Source organism: Polistes fuscatus, unplaced genomic scaffold (genome assembly GCF_010416935.1).
Source record: "Polistes fuscatus isolate 324 unplaced genomic scaffold, CU_Pfus_HIC Scaffold5, whole genome shotgun sequence".
NCBI classification, from domain to species: domain Eukaryota; kingdom Metazoa; phylum Arthropoda; class Insecta; order Hymenoptera; family Vespidae; genus Polistes; species Polistes fuscatus.
The window spans coordinates 5,732,552-5,752,671 of record NW_025113129.1 but is presented as its reverse complement, the minus strand read 5'-3'; the positions used below and the strand labels follow the sequence as shown (position 1 = coordinate 5,752,671).

The 20,120-nt window shown below is 31.7% G+C and overlaps 1 protein-coding gene across 2 annotated transcripts; it reads left to right on the top strand.

Moving 5' to 3' along the window:
* Nucleotides 1-8,024: 8,024 nt before the first annotated feature.
* On the top strand, nt 8,025-10,126 carry LOC122522486 (juvenile hormone acid O-methyltransferase). 2 transcript variants are annotated; one of them, XM_043643661.1, is made up of 5 exons: nt 8,025-8,376; nt 8,499-8,670; nt 8,763-8,895; nt 9,393-9,540; nt 9,647-10,126. In XM_043643661.1, exons 1-5 carry the CDS (start codon nt 8,190-8,192, stop codon nt 9,868-9,870), a joined length of 864 nt encoding a protein of 287 aa, XP_043499596.1. In that variant the 5' UTR covers nt 8,025-8,189; the 3' UTR covers nt 9,871-10,126. The 2 variants fall into 2 exon arrangements, with proteins under 2 accessions (XP_043499596.1, XP_043499595.1); XM_043643660.1 differs by having other exon boundaries at nt 8,742-8,895.
* The last annotated feature ends 9,994 nt before the right edge of the window (nt 10,127-20,120 follow it).

Genomic DNA, 20,120 nt, shown 5'->3' with positions numbered 1-20,120 from the left:
ATTAATAGTAAGAGGACGCTTATATCTAGTTAATTTTTTAAAATGCAATCGATTAAAGAAAAAGACAACTAAGAAATCAACCCGAAGGAATAATATTTTGCAGTAAATACATAGATAAGATTCTCATAAAAGAAACAAAAAATATAAGTAATAGTAAAAGGAAAAAATATGTGTAATACGTGGTGCTTTCCCATCGTAGAGAGTAGTGTACAGTCAAAACGACTTGGTTCTCCTTCCAGCCTTATATCCATTCGGGCCGTTACCCGAAGACTCTTCTCTCTTACCAACATCTGTCCGTGGCATAGAAGAAAAAAGAAAAGAATGAAATGAAGGAAAAGAAGAAGAAGAAGGAAAGAGAAGAAAATCTTAGTGCCCAGGCTGCTTCTGATTCCGAGCTGGCTCTGGCCGGGAGAAAAGGAGAACGAGAAAAGAGGGTTGGTAGGGAGAAGGAATGGGAGAATAGGGGCCGAGGGGTTGAAAGGGGCCGTAGAAAGGGGGAGGGGGAAATAGGAAAAGAATAGCCGCGATATACCGTTGGAAAAGGCGCCGGAAGGAAGGGTGGCAGGGTGAGAGGCTGCCACGACGGCGGCAGCTCGAAGGTGCTAGAGAAGGAGGAGGAGGAGGAGGAGGAGGAAAGAGGGAGGGAGGGAGGGAGGGTTTAAGTGCTGCCGAGTGTCTACCTCCTTGTGGGATCGAAGCCAGCTCTCTCTCTCTCTCTCTCTTCTTCTCTTTGCGTCTCTTTCTCGGATCGAAGCGAGGCGGCCCTCACTTCCACCCCTTCTCGACCTCCTCACCCGCCTCCTCCTCTCAGAGCTCTTTCTACTCTGGGTACTCACCAATACATACTTAGAAACGTCTACAGAGATACGAGAAGAACGTTTTGCAGGCAAGCAAGCAAGCAAGCAAGCAAGCAAGCAAGCAAGCAAGCTAGCAGGCAGACAGAAACGAAAGTCGTACGTATATACGCATAGAGGGAGGAGGGGGAGGAGAAAACGTTACTAGACCACCCAGCCACCCTCTTCTTTCCCTCACTTTACTCGGAGACTCAAACTCAGACACAGACACAGTCGTAAGGTATATAGTTCTAGCTACGCTTACACCGATAGAAAGTGAGACGAATATACAGAGGGATAGAAAGAGAAAGATATCGTCGTTCGCCATTCTCTCTTTCCTTCCCTCTCTCTCTCTCTCCCTCTCTCTTTCTACTCCCCCTTGCCGCTTTATCCTCCTCCTAGTCCTCCTCCTCTACCTCCTCTTCCTCTTCCTCTTCTCGCTTATATATACATATATAGCTCACGGGGCGTAACCAACCCCTCTGGTATCCGCACACCAAGCCAACGACAGTCGGCATTCGCCGTGCCATTGGCCCCAACGACACTCGGAAACCCAATGGAAAGCGCAAATACCAACCCCGGACTTCCGGTTCTACAAACGAATTCGGGAAACCCTCCCGAATCGCGCAGGACTGCCTCCCGTTTCTATCCTTCTCTCTCTCGCTTTCTTCTTTAAGTGGAACCCGTAACATTTCACACTCCCACCAGAAACGAATCCATTCGAGGAAAACAGTCGTATCCGAATGCTGGAAACTCTCTGATTGGTCAACAGAAGGACTGCCTCTACTCTACTCAATGACGAATCCACGATCTTTCCTTCGAGACCTTTTCTTTTTTTTCTTTCTTTTTTTTTATCTTGCTCTCTTTTCCTAATGTGCATTGGTAGCATTTTAAGATAAGGAATGCTATTGCGCAGACGTTTGGAAATAAATGTAAAGAATTGTTCCGCAGTTAAACATTTAGTATTTCTTTGAAAGAATTTGATGATTCATTTGGCAAATGACTTCGTTTAGAAATTTGAAGTACATGTAATATTACATAGATCAAATTGAATTGATAAGGATCAATGATTTATGTTAAGTATCGATGGATAATAGATACGTTCGATAAGAAATACGTTGAAAGATTTCCATCGAAAGTAAGAAAAGAAGGAAAGAGAGCTCGAGACTCGAGGTCATCGTGCCTTAGATTAGCGCGGCCAAGCACACGATCCTGAAGGAGCACCGTACCAACGATAACCATTAATCCCAAGTTATATCGGGAGTATAAAGCTCGAGGTAACGGTCTGCATTCCCCTGAAAATCCATTTCGTAGGGTTTACGCATCTTATGGTCTTCGATCGAAAAGACGAGAGAAAGAAAAAGGAAGAGAAAGAAAGAATCAGAGAGAGAGAGAGAGAGAAAGGAAGAGAGTCCTTTTGTCAAGGAGCTCGATGACGTAAAGTCGAGAAGTTAGCTCTCTTCTCGAGACTGGATCGTTTGGTGAAAAACAATAGATGAGGAAGGAAAGATGGCAGAAAGGTGTTGAATGCGATTGCGTTCTCTATCGATCCCAAAACAGAGTCTTCTTAAAGAGATGGAACACTACCTTCCTACAACCAACGATACGAACTTGTCTTCTTGTAGTTTAAAGATTCGACCATTTGACGATTAAATTCAATTGTTTTGGTCAAAGATTTCTATCTTTTTTCTTCTTTCCGTACTAAAAACGCAGATCGGATCGTTCCTTGGTTCGAATTCTTAAAACCGTTTCACCCGATCAATCTTATCGATACGAAAGAAAAAAAGAAAAAATAAGTTGTTTTTTAGTTTAATCGTAAAAGTTAGACGTATCGTCAAGTTTGTTTTTGTTCAAAGATATAACAAGTTACGGATAAAAGTTGAATCGTTGATAAAATACCATCGTTCTACCCACGCGTTATTCACAAATAATAAGAGTTCCTGGTAAAGGGTCAAAGTGTAAAAACGTTTACGAGAATAACTTGGCGTTGTTTAGAAATAAGATAATCTTACTAAGAATAACAGGTGTAAGCTTCGATCCTAGATGGTACAACGTCAAAGGTTGTGACAGACGTTTATAAAATTAGAATTTTTTCTAAAGATCTGATAAGCCTATCACGAAACGAAGAAAGGTAAAAATATCAGAAAGTAAGTAAGTCATTATTTTTATGTACTATTTATTATAAAATGTATACATCCTTGAAATAATAATTTATTATAATTATGTTGAAAATAGATCAGATATAATTCGTATCATAAGATCGATCTTGAGATTATATCCAAAGAACGATCTCGTAGTATAACTCCGGTCATCTCTCCTCCGTTTCATCTTGGGGAGAAAAAAAGATAGATAGGGAGAGAGAGAGAGAGAGAGAGAGAAAGAAAGAAAGAAAGAAAAAGAGAAAAGAAAGGAGAGAGAGAAGAGAAGGAGACAGAACGAGGAAAGAGAAAGAGAAGAGAAAGAGAAGAGAAAGAGAAAGAGAAAGAGAGAAGAGAGAGAAAGAAAGAGAAAGAGAAAGCAGAAAGAGAAAGAGGAGAAAGAGAAAAAGAATAGAGAAGAGAAGAGCAGGAAAGAGAGAACAGAAAGAGAGAAGAGAAAGAGAAAGAGAAAGAGAATTCTCTTTCTCTCGCGGAGAAACGCGAAGGTAGGTACGAGATGAGCCGCGCTATTGGATAATGCCGGAGACCCCGGGCTTCTCTGAGAGAACCATCCATTTAAAATGTCTCCCTTAAATCTCCAGCACCACTGGCAACCACTAGCAGCAGCCACCCATACCACCACCACCACCACCACCACCACCGCCGCCGCCACCATCAGCATCAGCAGCACCAGCTCCAGCACCAGCACCAGCATCAGCACCAGCAGTAGTAGCAGCAGTAGCAGCAGCAGCATCTCCACCACCTCCACCGTCGTCGCCACCTCCATAGCGTCTACCGACTTTCAGTAGTCACCCCTCCCAACCCACCTCCTTACACAATATCTATGTGTCTGTCTGTGTATCTGTATGCGTAGATGTGCCACTCTCTTTCTTTCTCTCTCTCTCTACCAACACTAAGAGGAACGTTACCACCGGTTTCTTCTACCCCTCACTTTTATATCCACCTAAATCCATCCATTTTAAATGACGGATATTTTCTCCTAGCGACTGTATGGATTTTCATATTTTTTCCACGAGCAGAAAGGCCCTCTCCTCTTCCTCGCGTATAGAAAGATCCTCTCAGAAGGAAAGAAAGAGATGAGAGAAGAAAGAGAGGCCAGGAAGAGAGGATTTTACAGAGTGTCGGTGTAACTCCTTAATAAGACCGTCAATACTTTTTCCCCTTTCTCGTCAGCCACTCACTCACTCACTCAGCTATTCCGAAACTTTCTCTAGGTTTAAATTCTGTTAGGGGTGGGAGGATGGGGGGGGATTAAATAGAAAAAGAAAAAAAAGAGGATCGTTTCTTTAGAGAAATACGCTGATCTATAATCGATTTCCCGAATTAAAAAATTCGAGACCTATCTAGCAATGATCTCTTCCATCTTCTCGTTCCTTTTGCTTTTGTGTGGATGAGAGCTAGCTACGTAAAGATAGAACGAAAAGAAAGAAGAAGAGTGTGGTGTAGGGGGAAAACTTTTTGAATGACAATGCAATACGTACTAAAGTCGAGTGTTGAAAGAGGACCAAAGAGGAATAAAAAGAGAAAAAGTAAAGAAAGAAGAATGAGCGAACGAAAGAGAATGAAAGAGAGAAAAAGAGAGAGAGGTCACTTGCGTCAGAGAGCCAGTTATAACCCGCGAAGATACGGAAGACAAGGAAAGAGGGCAAAAGAGTAGGTGGTGTGGTGTGGGCGGCAGACGATATGTATTATTGATGCGCCTCTGTCGCCAGTCGACCTCCTCCTCCCTCCCTCTTCCTTCTCTCTGTATCTACTCTTCTTCCGAGTATCTCCAACCCTCGCTTTCCTCTTCTCACCACCCTCTCCACCCCCCTCTCTCTTTCTATCTACCTCTCGCTCTCGCTCTCATTTTCTTTCTTCCTATTTACCACAGAAAACTACATACACAATCAAACTTACGATGCATTCCTTCTAAGGTCACAATAGTTACTTCATAGACAGATTATTTTATTCTTTTGTGAAAGAAACTTGAATATTTTACATATACTCAAAAGAAACATATGTTATAAATAACAGACAATATCTTTTCAATATGTTTATAGATATTTGGATTTATGTGCATATTCTTTTTTATTCTTCTTTTTTCTATGGACATTGGAATAAAAATTTGTTTCTATTTAGTTATTAAACCCTTTTTCTTCTTTTTCTTTTTCAAAGGAAAAATAATATAAATTAACCCGACTAGAGAGACTTTAAATAATTGAATATAGAAATTGTTGTATCTTACTTTTAGAAAAATTATAAGTAGAATGTTGTTTCCATCTAATTAAACAATTCGAAATGATTAGAAAAAGGAGATAATAAAGGTCGAGTAAGGTGTAATAATTACAAGTCTAAGGCATTATACATGGTCGAACGAGTAAGGATAAGAACGTCACGTTTCCACCGTCAGGATTCAACGGAGAACGGTGCCTTCTTTCATTAATCTCGTAGCAATCGAAATTAGCATAATTGACGGAGCGGAGAATAGCACCCTGTTCGACTCCGAAACGCCATCTCGCATAATCTCACCATATATCTCACTCAGTGTTTTCCGATAAAGCACGCATCCGCGAAAGAACGATCGACCAATCCTGATTCCTATGTCTGGACCATACACAAATTTCTTTGATATTTGTCATAGACGTTCATATTACTTAACACATTCTTGGTTGGTTATCATTTTTTTTTTAAATTAAAATAATTGTTCCAAAAACATTTAATATTAATTAAACGACCAGTAAAAAAATTTACAAAATTGTATAATTTTGACTGAAATGACTCATCAAGAATATGCTAAAAATTGTTGAAATTATTAGGAAAGAATTTATTTAATATTAATATTTTCTTTCGATCGTTAAAAAGAAAAAAATGTTTGCCCAAGAGTTCAGTAAACATTTTTTTCTCATTCTCATTCCACTTTTATTTCTTTGTCTCTCTTCTCTCTCTCTTTCTCTCTCTTTTTCTTTCTAACCCCCAACGACACATCTCCTTGAGCAAGACGTATCGACGCAGATTTTTTCCACATCAGTCATTTATCAAAGTCTTTCGTATTACGGCACCTCACCAGCGCTCAATACATTCGAAAGCTCTGGCCACGGATTTTAAGTAACAAGGCTAGACGAAAGTAAATGAAAGAAAAAAAAGAAAAAGGGAGAAAAAAATGTGTATTAAACATTCACTCCGTATCTTTTATCTCTAACTATTCCAACGCATTACTATCTTTAATCGATCATTATATTATATGAATTTTTTGTTCCATCTAATCTATCTTTCTCTTGCAAATCGATTTCTCTTCACTTTCACCCCTCATCCTATATATAATCCTTCTCTCATGGTCAACACTTTCCATGCGTTTATTTTCCTCTCTTCCTCCTACTCTCTCTTTCTATAAATTCTGGTAGAAAGGGATACCTGTATTATAATTCAATTCAAAATTAGACAAATTATTTTCTATTGTAAAATAACAATTTCATACTCAGTAAAAAAAAGCGTGATTTTTGTTTCTGTAAAAAAAAAAGAAAAAGAGAAAAAGAAAGGAAAGAGGATTGACATAACAATTCATCCCCATGGTATTTATGTATATACGTATGTATATGTGAGATACGAATGTTTGATTAGGAAAGCATCCTCTATATAATACAGGAAAGTGTATGGAGTGTGCCGACGCATATTCAAATACGCTGCTGTCCGAAAGGCAAATACATGCGAACGAAAGATAAGAACGCTTCAAGGGTTCGAATTGCTTGATAGGATTTCACCTCTATTATCATCGATATAATGGAACGTGCTTTAGGTGAACGCGTTCCTCTACACGCTTTCGCATACATCGATAAATCTAACGAATAGATCGATCTAATCGATACAAAGAAAAATATAAAGATCAAAAAATGCATACACCTGATGAATTTATTTCGCTAAATTATAATACAAATAATAATAGAAATTTTTTTTTCCTAAATTGTTCATAGTAAATAATCAAATTATTTATTTTTAATTAATATTCTTCAAGGTCGTAATAAAGGAATTCGCGAAGGTACGGTAAAAATCGGATCAAACCGAGTTGGCCCACTAAAGTGGTCACGACCAGTTTCCCCCTTTCGTCTTTGGATCTCATATTATTTAGGGCTCCTAACTATACACCAGAGATCCACTTGATCGAAATGCTCAAGGTGTTCCACGTTCGCCACAGGACACCCTCCAATCTAAGACAGTCCGATCTAGCAACAACGAATCGTGACATTTCTTTCGCGATCGTTAAGATAACTTTAAAAATATTCGACGAGGCAAATTTTGTGTGATTATATATAAGGTCATTAAGTATCTAATCTCCAATTTCAAACTGAAAATAATCGGAGTAATAAAATATTTAGTGAACTAATATACTTGAAGGTCAAAATTTAATTTTTCTGAAGAAGTCCTTATAAGATAACCCTTCACCCCGTTCGAATATGGAAAATTAGGCTGACGAAATGGAAAAGGCCAATTACAAGTCTCATGAAGTCGACAGAGAAAATTGGTGGTATCATAGTTAGGCGCCAGTGTTATCGCTTATCCAAAAAAAGGTCAAAATTGATTATGACAGGTCTAGGATGATAATCAGAAGTCTAACGATCATAGATAAAAACAAATGCGAGAAAATATTTTGTTGACAACAAACATTATACGGGTTGAGAAATATTTCGGGTTAATTCTGGTAAATATTTCCATCGAAAGAAGAAGAGTCAAGGTTCGGGGCTCGGTCATTGACTCAACAAGGTCCGCATGGTCCTGTAGATCTTATACTCTTTCTCCTCTTCTTTTTTTTCCTTCTCCTTCTTCTTCTTCGTCTTCTGCTTCTACTCTCTCCTCGAGACATGGCCAAAGTCAGAGAAAAGAATTTGGATGTTGAGGTAGGCACGATAGAAGTAGGGGAAGAGTGTGGTTTTAGGGAAAAAGAAGTAATAGAGTGGGAAAAAAATGAAATCAAATGAAACGGGTAAAACGGGGAGAGGTAAAGAAGAAGAAGAAGGAGAACAAGATCTTGTGTAGGGGAGTCACCGAATATAAAAACGAAACTCTGCTCGAAAAGTCAGTAGTGAGAAAGTTCGCGGGCATCATATTGAAGTTATATACACGACTGTATATTAAGAATTGATATTTATATGTGCATTAATAAAAAAAAAAGATCAATTATCATTTAATCAAAGTGTACCTCTTAGGTATATATGATCTTAGGATGGAAAAAGTCAATGAATATTTGAATGCAAGCAAATTTCAATACCGCGATACTTTAGAGATCGTAGAGGAATTCAACAAGGAATTAGGGGAGATGTATGGACGATGCATCGACATTGGTTGCGGCCCTGGACTTGTTACCACCGAGCTGATCTTACCAAGATTGCCACGAGAATCCGTGATAATCGGTAAGACCATTAATTGATTTTATTTATCGATTCGTCATGACTCTCCATCATGTTCCGATGATTTATTGTTCATGAACATTGTCAATAAAAGAAAAAATTGATTTTCTTAATATCTGTTACAGGTGCAGATATATCTAATGCCATGTTGGAACACGCAAAAACAAATTATTGCGACAATTTACGCTTATCCTTTCTTCATCTGGACATCGAAACTTCGAATTTGCCAAAGGAGCAAATAGAACGTTACGAAAATGTTGTCTCCTTCTATTGTCTTCATTGGTGTCAAAATACGCGGTACTCTCTATTCTCTAAAAACTTTCAAAAATGAACGAAAAATCAATTTACCGAGATTATTATCGAAATAGATCTTTCGCTTACGTACTTAGGCTTGCCTTCGAGAATATCTTCAAATTACTTCGACCTGGTGGCAAGGCATTGATTATGTTCCTCGCATACAACGATGGCTTCGATGCTTACGTCAGAATACACGAAAATCCACGATATCAACCGTATATGCAGGTATCGTATTAATCTTTTTATGCATATGTATGTGTCTATATCTGAATTTTTTTTTCTATAAATTTATCATTACTGCATCCGTTATCCTACTATCACAAACTTAATATCTTTTCCAAGGATTCGAAGAAAAACTGAGAATAAATAAAAATATATGTCGAAAATATTATTCTTTATCAAATTAATTAGATTTTAATACGAACTTATTCTTAATAATCATAATTTATCTTGTATGTGTTAAAAAATTCTAATTCAAACAAATGCAAAATGAAAATTATATTTTCGCGTATAATTCTATCGGTAATCTTAATACGATTGCACATTTAAATAATAAATTATTAAAGAGTATAAAAAACCAATAATCTAACATCGATCCTATTAAGTTCAACTTGACGAACAAATCTAACAATAATACGTAAGTGATATTTTACTTTTTCTAATACAATAATCACTATAATCTTTGAACACTGAAACTCGTGAAAACAAACTCTACATTTCAGGATGCACATAAATACATCCCGTACTTTCATCATTGCAACGATTCGAGAGGTGCATTGAGATCCATTCTAGAGGAGACCGGATTCAATGTTCTCCATTGCAGTAAACGTGAAAAGAGCTTCATCTATCCAAATATTCAAAGTTTGAAAAGTAAATAATAAAAGCAATCAATTTTTCAACATTCCCCGAAAAGTGAAATATGAAATTTGATAAAATGAATTTCTATTTAATAATAACATGTTGTTTCTAATTACAGGACACGCGCTCGCTGTTAATCCATTCATTTCGAGAATACCAGACAATTACAAAGAAGAATTCGAAGACATTCTGATACGCGAAATAATAAGCAAAAAAATTCTATTTACGAATAAAGCTGACAAATGTCAACAAGAGTATAGTGTGTTAGACAGATATCATATTTTAGTGACGTATTTACAGAAACCATATACCTCAGACGATGCAATTAATAAAAATATCTAATGTAGTTATTTTTTTATAAATAAAAAACTTAGTAGATAAAAGAAAATAGATCAATAAAATGAAAAAACGTAGCTAAGAGTATGCGAAATAACGAATCTCAGAAACGCATGTAATATTTCGCACATCTAACGCTGTGGTACATAAAAATTGATAAAAAGAACAACAAAAAATAGAAAAGATTCAAACGTCCTACGACAATAAAGTTTATTGTATACTGTGCCTTTAATTTTACAATACAATACAGCCATTTATAGAATATCGTTATATACTCTTGGATATCATCCTATGATTTATTATCCACCAAAACGAGTAACAACTTTTTCACCAAATTTCGTTCTCCACTTTTGTTCTCTAGAAAATACATCCAGTTTGACGACTTATCTCTTAATGTTTTATTTAACAGCAATTATATGTATATATATATGTGCGTGTATTGTGTTAATGAAGACAACGAAAAAATGAAAAAAGAAAATAATTCGATATCCTACGACAGTAAAGTTTATTGTATACTGTGCCTTTAATTTTACAATACAATACAGCCATTTATAGAATATCATTATATACTCCTGAATCATCGTGTGTGTTTTATCGTGTAATTTGTTACTCGACGAAGTATAGTTAACAAGTTTTTCTCTAAATTCCGTTCTTCTTTTTTTGTCTAGAAAATACATCCAGTTTGACGGGCTTATCTTTAATGATTTATTAACAACAATTTATATATATATATAAATGCACACGTATATACATACGTGCATGTGTATATATATCAAATACAAATACACAAACTTGTTAAAATTTTAACGTGCGTAGAAAAAAAAAATATCACTAACATTTTCGTATTGCTTTTTCTTAAACACGAAATCGTTTATTCGTCTATTTTTCTTTCTACAAAATTATAGTTCCCAACATGGGGTACACATCCCACTAGGGGATACAATTTAATCTTTAAGGAGAGTAATTCGAGACTGGGTTATTAAGAATTACAATTTGTTGCACGGAACTTTCCTTTTTTACCTTCCTCTGTTCATGGATACTTTTCATGTTCTTTAAAAGCTTATTTAGATCAAATTAATGAGTCTTTTAAGCTTCCTTTACACCAATAGGAATTCACTATTCGAAAAGAAAAATATATATCAAAGGGGGAGGGGCATTAGAATTCTAAAAATAGGACATGACCAAAAATATATTAGGAACTACTGCTTTAAACCACATCAATTTTTTTAATTTATTAAACAAATTAATACTTTATCTCATTTCAAATCTCTCGTGATTTTTTTCTTAACATAAACACATGCACATATATACTCGTGCGTTATACATATATATAAAATGCAATTCACGACAATTAGATAATTTTCATAAAACGAGATTAAGAAGGAAGACTTAAAATGGAATCCTTTTTTTTTTCAAAATGCGTTTGGAAGCATTACGAACGATCTCGCGTATGTGAGTTTAAAAAGATTATTTTATCGATATAGATAGATATTTAATTAGTTTCTGTAACACAAAGACAGAGAAATAGACACAAAGTTGTTCAACAAGTAACACTTGTGAGGTACACTTATTGAGGATAATTATTATTTGTGATACAGTTTAACTTTCTATATCAACACCGTATTATTTTCATTAACTTTTTTTCTTTTTCTTATTTTCTTTTTTTTTCTTTGTTTTTCAACGTGAGAGCTTCGAAAAGGGGGAGACATCGACTTTTTTATTATTTATTTCTCAACAACAAATCGTTTCCTATAATAACCTCCGCCTACTATCATTTTAATTATCAAGTAAGATAATTCATTCATTCATTCATTCAAGTAAATGAGTTGTGATTTTTAATGTATGCCTTCATACGCGATTCATTGTCGATCAATTCGATAATTATAAAATCTTATTGATTATATCAACTCTCTCTCTCTCTCTCCCTCTCTCTCTCTCTCTCTCTCTCTGTCTCTCTCTCTCTCTCTGTCTCTCTCTCTCTCTTTCTTTAGTTCTCTTTTTCATTTTGAATTATGTCTACTTCACATCGATTTCTTTCAACTATAATTACTTTTAAAGCGCATTTACATAAGATCGGATTAAAGTGATACAGTTCGAGTCTTGGAATCGTTCGTTTTCTTTTTTCCTCCGTTTTTCTTTTTTTTTTGTTAAATATAGGATGATAGCATTTCATCATAGTCTCACGAATATTAAAACTCGTGACAAAATTTCAAATGACGATTCACCTCGTCTTAAAATTGCCTTCGTTTTTAATTACTATACGATATAATATATATATACGTACATTTATTATTTCAATTACATTCTACGACGTTACAATTAACGGAGCGATATATTTATATATATTTTTATATGCGTATGTATATCAAGTGCGTAACCTAACTCGTATATTCTTAATCGTAGAAAGAACATCGAACATTGAAAACGTTTAATTTTTTCATTATTTAAGTTTTAGATTTTTTTTCATGAAAAGGATATTCTGGATGGGGATAAAGGGACTGGATTTAAGGGTTAGGATTCTAGAGATTCGAGAAGAAATTTTAGGACTACTGAATGGTAAAGGATGATCAAGGGCAAGGCACAAGTGAATGAGAGGAGAAAACATTTTGGATGAAAACTAATCTCTTGATTTTTTGTTGTCTTACGTTAATTAATTCATTCATTCATTAATAATCTACCGCCGAATGTATTTTTATCTTTTTTTTTTCTTTAAATATGTTTTACCATTGACTTTCGCTCGGACGCCTTTATACACCAGTGTACACTAGTTAATTGGACAAATATTGAATTTCGAAGTTAATTTCTAACTTTCGTTTTCTCGTATTAGAATAAAATAATTGAATGATTTTATTTACCTCTGATATAATTAATCAATGGATTTTTATTTAGGTCAAGTCACACTTGACAAATAACTGCGTTAAATGTTAGACATTTGTTACATCGATTATATTGCAAAGAAATTTTTCTTTTGCTATCGTTTACAAATGCAATATTTTTTTATCGATAAAGAAAAGATAAATAATAATAATAATAAATATCATAGACGAGTATTGTATTCATTTTACTAACTTTCAAGAGTTAACAATTGGAATGTGAAACGAGCGTAGGAAAAAATCGATTAATTATTCCATAAAAATACATGTATAAAAAAAAATGATACATATTTAATTTATAAGGAAAAAAGGAGGATAACGAACGGAAAGTAGTAAACAACGAAAAAGAAACAAGCGAAACGTGAACACAACAAAAATCATTATTATCGACATAATCACATTTACAAAATCAGAAAAGAGAGAAAAAAAGAGAGAGAGAGAGAGAAAAAATGGTGAAAAAAATAAAAGTAACTAACAAAAAATGAAATACACAAAAAAAATATGATGAGTATTGATTAGGCTACTAATGTATTAAAAGATTCATTTATATTAGATAGGTTTAATAGTAAATTAAAACCAGTTAATTATGATTGACAAATATACTCGTCATGAAGGAATAACAACATTTTGTATTATTAGTTCATTTTGGCGACACAATTTAAGTTCACCATAGTTAAATGATTAAATTGCAGATAGTAAATAATTTGTCCACGTGACGAATATATTCATCATAACACAAAATATTAAAATTTCTTCATGACGAGTATACTCGCCATTCACAGATAACTGATTAAATCGCCTATCGCATTAAAGTATCGATGGAAACATGAAGGAATAAATAACAATAATAACAATAATAATAATAATAATAATAATAATAATAATAATAATAATAATAATAATAATAATAATAATAATAATAATAATAATAATAATAATAATAATAATAATAATAATAATAATAATAATAATAATAATAATAATGATTAAAAATTGAATTAGTAGTAAAACGGTAATAACAAAATTGGAACAATCATAAAGCTAAAAATGTTTTCTAAATCGAAATACGTGTTCTAGTTTTGTTAAGGAAGACAATATTTTTGAACTATCTATTTGCTATATCAAAGCAAATTAAAATACGAAAAATATATATATATATATATATTTAATACACATAAAGAGTACGTTTCATATAACTCGATCAAATAGAATAAATGATATTCTCGCTGTACAAAGATAAGAACATTTTCTTCGTAGATAAAATGATACATAAAAAAAAACGTTTAATTTGTATTTCTGTTTTAAATATGACTAATCGAGTTTAAAAGAAAATACTCGATACACGTATTCGTTTTGTGCATAAAACAACGAAGTTGATCGTTACCTAAAAAACAAAAAATAAGAAACATACATTTTCGCTTCTTCGTTCCATTATAATAATTCATTCTTATTTTGATTATACGCAAATATTTCTTTTCTAAAAAGATAAATCATATAACGCGATGATCGTTTAAAAATGAATCATTGAAAACAATAAAAAGAATTTTTATAATTAATCGTTCTCAAATATCCTAATAATTTGTTTAATCCTAATTGGAATAAAATAAAATAATCTTAACAATTCACGTTATACGATTTTTCGCACTTAAATATTTGCACTTAAAAACTACTAAAAAACAATCGACGTAAGATCGATCAAATTATATCGGTAAAAAAAAATCCCTGATCCATTTAATTTAAAAATACTTTGGATAAACCGAAGGGTACGATTCTCGAAAGTGAGGAATATTTTCGCTCTCTCTCGAAAATATAAAATAAAGAAAAAATACTTAAATTATGAGAACAATAAAAATAATGATGATTAAATTAAAAACTAATAAACGCATAATCTTTCGCTATAATAATCAACATATACTACTAATACATATTGTTACAGCGTACCGTGAATCAACGTGAAGAGCACATCCCAAATAAAAGAAAATTCATATAAAATCAAGTTTGAAGAAAAACAAAAAATACATATTCAGGTACGGAAAATCGTTGTTACATATTATGAGTTAGTATAAATGTAATAGTATAATATAATGTAATCGACAGAGATCAAAGATCGATCGTAAAAAGAAACATGAAATATAAGATCTACTTCTTAAACGCGTAAATGGAAGATCCGAAGAAGAAGAAAACAAATATCCATTGCACTTCAAATGTGTCTACAATTGACTTTCTTTTTTAAATCTATTTCTCTTTCTTTTATTTAAATAAATAAACAAAACAGAGAGCAATGGATTATTTAAAAATAACTAATTAAATTAAATTCATTTTTCTATATACGATCTTCCGTAGGCCGTATAATGATACTGTACAATAATTTATACAATATTTATATATATATATATATATATATATATGTATACATATATAAAATATCAATCGTATATAAATAATATTATAATAAAGTTTACTTATTTATGATATTATATAACTAATAAGTAAATTTTATTTGTATAATATTAATTAATATTATTATACTTATCATAATAAGTACAATAATATTACATTATATATTTTATATATACATATACATATACATATACATATATATTATGCGTATACTCAATACATATATATATATAATTTTTCTTTGTACAATACAATCATTTGCATTCGGAGAAATCGTACTTTCATATTACGTATTTTTCGTATATATATAATTAACGAGAAACTTAATTCCGAGATATACATAAATAATATTTGAAATTTGGCAAGATTGTAGCGTTGAAGTCAACGGTTCGTCTTGGTTGATCGACGTAAAAATAATTCTAGAGAAATCATGATGCGTTTCGATTGGCACTAACGAAACTAATACATAAATCTATATATATATATATATATCAGTGAATTTGTTGTGTATTGCATTTGATAAAATCAAACTATAATAGTAAGGTATTTTTCTAAAAAATATCTCTTATACACCAGGTCTAAATTGTAATTAAACTATTCTACTATTAACAACATCAACAGCAACAACACGTAATATATATTCAACATCGATAATATGTGTGTATACATATATATATATAATATGCATGCATCGTGAAAAATACCTATATTTTTACGTACATGTATACGCATATTATATAATATATAAAAAAAGATCTATAATATACACCCTCTCGGATATAAAATATCTTGTTCGTATGATAAACATATTTAAAGATACGATAATTAATAATTATATAAATTGTTAATACAATAACACAGAAATTTTGTATAAAAAAAAAAAGATTTGTTTTAAACAATAATAGAAGTAACTCGACCGAAGTGTAACAATATTAATTGTTCCTAAATTAAATAGGAAATTATAATAGCAACGGATCACACTGGAAATCGGGTATGTACATCTCTGTGCTTCTTCTTCTTAACATATACAAAATGTAAATCTTCTTCTTTCACAATTAATTATACAGTAATTATTATAAATCATCTAAACATAATCTCTTTCACATTTTTACTCTTAGAGATCCTTCATTAAAGCCTAACACAGGCTATTATAAAGTCACACGTAATTTCTTTCTAATTTATAGATAACATCAATGTATACGTATACGTACATGTTTTTATCTCCCTCCCCTACAGGATTATTTTAAATACGGCATACATTTATACGAGCCCACAACATTCTCATCACTTTAAATACAGAATTCTATTTTGTGCACACTTGTGTTTGTAACTCGGTAATATAGATTAAATTTGTTGAAAGGAAATCAAGCATATTACTATGTTTCTTTCTTCTTTCTTTTGAAATGCTCGTCCATCTGCAGTTTTTATCACTCTTAAATTAAATATTCCTTTTTAATCAAATTTGAGCGAGTGCGGTCTTTAATAACAAAAATATATTAACTTTGTAATGTACAATCTTCTAAACATAATAATTATATGGGAGGACACGATACAATTTTTATCTTCTTGTCAAAATTACAAATTTAATCTTTTCGAATGAATCCAGTTAAAATCAATTGAAAAATTGTAAATATTTTATGCCCATATACCGATAAAATATATATATATATATATACTTAATTTCTTCGTGAAAATATTTGAAAATATTCAATATAGAAAAAATATATAAATATAAATTCGACATACACACAACTTTAGTGTCGTATACATAAATATACATATGTATATATAAATTTGTATTTCATTCTTAAAGAAAAAAAAGGAATAATTAAAGGATTCCTGTAAAACGAGGATATCATTGAACATATACTCATTTAAAAATATCTATTGACATTTCTATCAGTGGGCAAATCATGCTTCAAATATAGTCCATCAAAAGATTACACAAAGGAGAATATTGGAATTTGCAGAGACGTTAAATGCCATGAGATCACGTATTCGAAGTATATATGTATATATCTCTCTTTTTCTATATATATATATTGATTATATCGCCTACTAGATCACAAAAACATTGACGTTAGGATTGACCCGGCCTTTGTCGGATGGTATTATACTTTTCTTTCTCTTTCTATCTCTTTCTATTTCTTTCTTTGTTTCTTTCTTTCTCGCGCTCGACGCGGTGCAAAATGCTTAACATCAAAATGTAAAAAAATACCCCATTGAAATAAATAAAGAGGCAGCAGCAAAGTATCAATGATAGATCATAGTTTATCAACAGCCCTCATCATTTGGGCTCAGTCTCCAGATCGAAGGGAACAATTTAACATATACACATATACCTATACATATATGCAACCCTTCGGAAACTTAAAGGACACAGTAGCAATACAGCGCCTCGCTAAAATAATTCAACAAATATCTAAATCGCAGTAATATCATAGTCTTTTTTTTTCTTTTCTATAAACCCAACCACTATAATATGTATAGTAATAGCTCTCTTTCTTTCTTTCTTTCTTTTTTTATTTCTCTTTTTCGATGATAACTCGTGATTAATTGAAAGTGAGATACGACAGGATTATACACACACACACACAAGATAAATTCTCTTAAATAGATCACTCGGACAAGTTGGTAATATATATATGTATATCCTATATATATATACATATATATATAAGTCCATTTACAATAATTATTATAAGATTTTATCTCATACGAGATTACGTTACAGCCTAACATTATTATTATTAGTATTATTATTATTATTATTATTATTTGTATTATTATGTATATATATACGTATAACTTATATTGTTTTAAACATATACAATAGAAACAATAAGGACAATGTTACAAGAAGTAACATTTTTGATTGTCTTCCTCGAAAGAGGTTTCGCTTGTTATAGTCAACCCAATTGGAGACTATACAGCATTCAATTTATACAGATCATTCTCATATTTACGAATTCATTATTCTTATTATAATCATTCACAATTATATAATTGAGAATGAATATTTCTCATTAATGTTAATAATTATTGTAACAAATGTATCTTCTATTCTTAAACACAATTCCAATTGTTACCATTGAATATCATAATAATTAAATGTTTTTCAATCAAATTCGTAAAATGAGAATTATCTGTATAAAAATATATACGCACGTGATAGAGAAATGCTGAGATTTTATATCTTTCTCGTATTATTTTCTTCTTTACATTTTTTTCTCCTTCTTTTCTTAACTTTTGTTATTTTTTACTATTTCTTTCGCGTCCAAATAAAACTTGTTTCACACAAACATGTATATACAAATTATCTAAACACCTTCTCATAGATCACAGCGATGTTCATCGCGATTTGTTACCAAACAAAACTTGATTAACGAATTTAAAAAATATATATTATTAATTTTTCATTCATATATAAATGAAGAGAAATTTACTCTTGTGTGTGAAAACGTATCAAATATTATCATTGAAAAGGAATTATTTGTTTCCAGGCGCGAAAGATTCTAAACAAAAATTAATGATTTTTTTTGTCCGGTATACAAATAACTCGGGAATATATACCGGAATTTCATTTCTAAAAATGTCTTTAATATGGAGTACTTTCAGTCAAAAATATATACATAGATATATATCAGATCATGTATGCGCTCTTTCGGATCTTCGCTATGTCTTAACGTTTCTCTTTTAGGCCAAAGAGAATTCGTTTTCTTGACTGTGATCTGCCGATGTCGTATGACGTAAAAGATCAATTATCATTCCTGATTATAGATCATTGAGAACGTCGATATAGACAGCATTTTGGAACGCGATTTAGAAGTAGTCTGATTTAATTAAATAACGCCTTATGCATATAACAACAAGATTAAGTGTTAGCACTTAGGAAGATTTACTCTTTTATTTAGAATTATATATACTCTTACTTTTCCTCTTTTTCTTTTGCTTTTTCTTTTTAATTTTCATTTTCATTTTCATTTTCATTTTCATTTTCATTTTCATTTTCATTTTCATTTTCATTTTCATTTTCATTTTCATTTTCATTTTCATTTTCATTTTCATTTTCATTTTCATTTTCATTTTCATTTTCATTTTCATTTTCATTTTCATTTTCATTTTCATTTTCATTTTCATTTTCATTCATTTCATTTTCATTTTCATTTTATTTTCATTTTTATTTTCATTTTCATTTTCATTTTCATTTTCATTTTCATTTTCATTTTCATTTTCATTTTCATTTTCATTTTCATTTTCTTCATTTTCATTTTCTTCATTTTCATTTTCATTTTCATTTTCATTTTCATTTTCATTTTCATTTTCATTTTCATTTTCATTTTCTTTTTCTTTCTTTCTTTCTTTCTTTTTCTTCTTTTCCTTCTTCTTCTTTCTCTTTTCCTACATATAAATTTATATGTTTTCCATGTTTTCACAATTTTTTCATACTTAATAATAATGAGAACAGAAATCAATGTTCCATTAGCTTTCAATGAATGCGTAGCTCTGTTATAATACTGTATAATAAACAACGGCAGATTCGACTCTCTTTGTTGTTTTTTTAAACATTGATATTTCATCAGTAGTTTAGTTTCAGTATTTAAGTAGTTTATTTTTTCTTCCGTTTTAAAAGAATCGATGAAATTTATTTTCGATAACGAAGAGATCGAAAGGCAGCATTCTCACGTTTGCTAATCGATCGATCGATCCGTCATTCAAATTAACTTTCGAATTCGATCATTCGATTTAATATAGTACGCGCGCGCGCGTACATATATATTTATATATTATATATATTTATAGTACTAACATAAGAGATTTATTTTATCTAAGAAGATATAAAATTATCTTATCCGTCATTCGAATTTGAACATCGAGACGTTAGACATTAAAATCTCATTTTATGTACACACAATTTATGCCGTGCTCATCAAAATTTTCCTATTATTGACGAGCTGCCTAAGATCATCTTCTCTTTCTCTC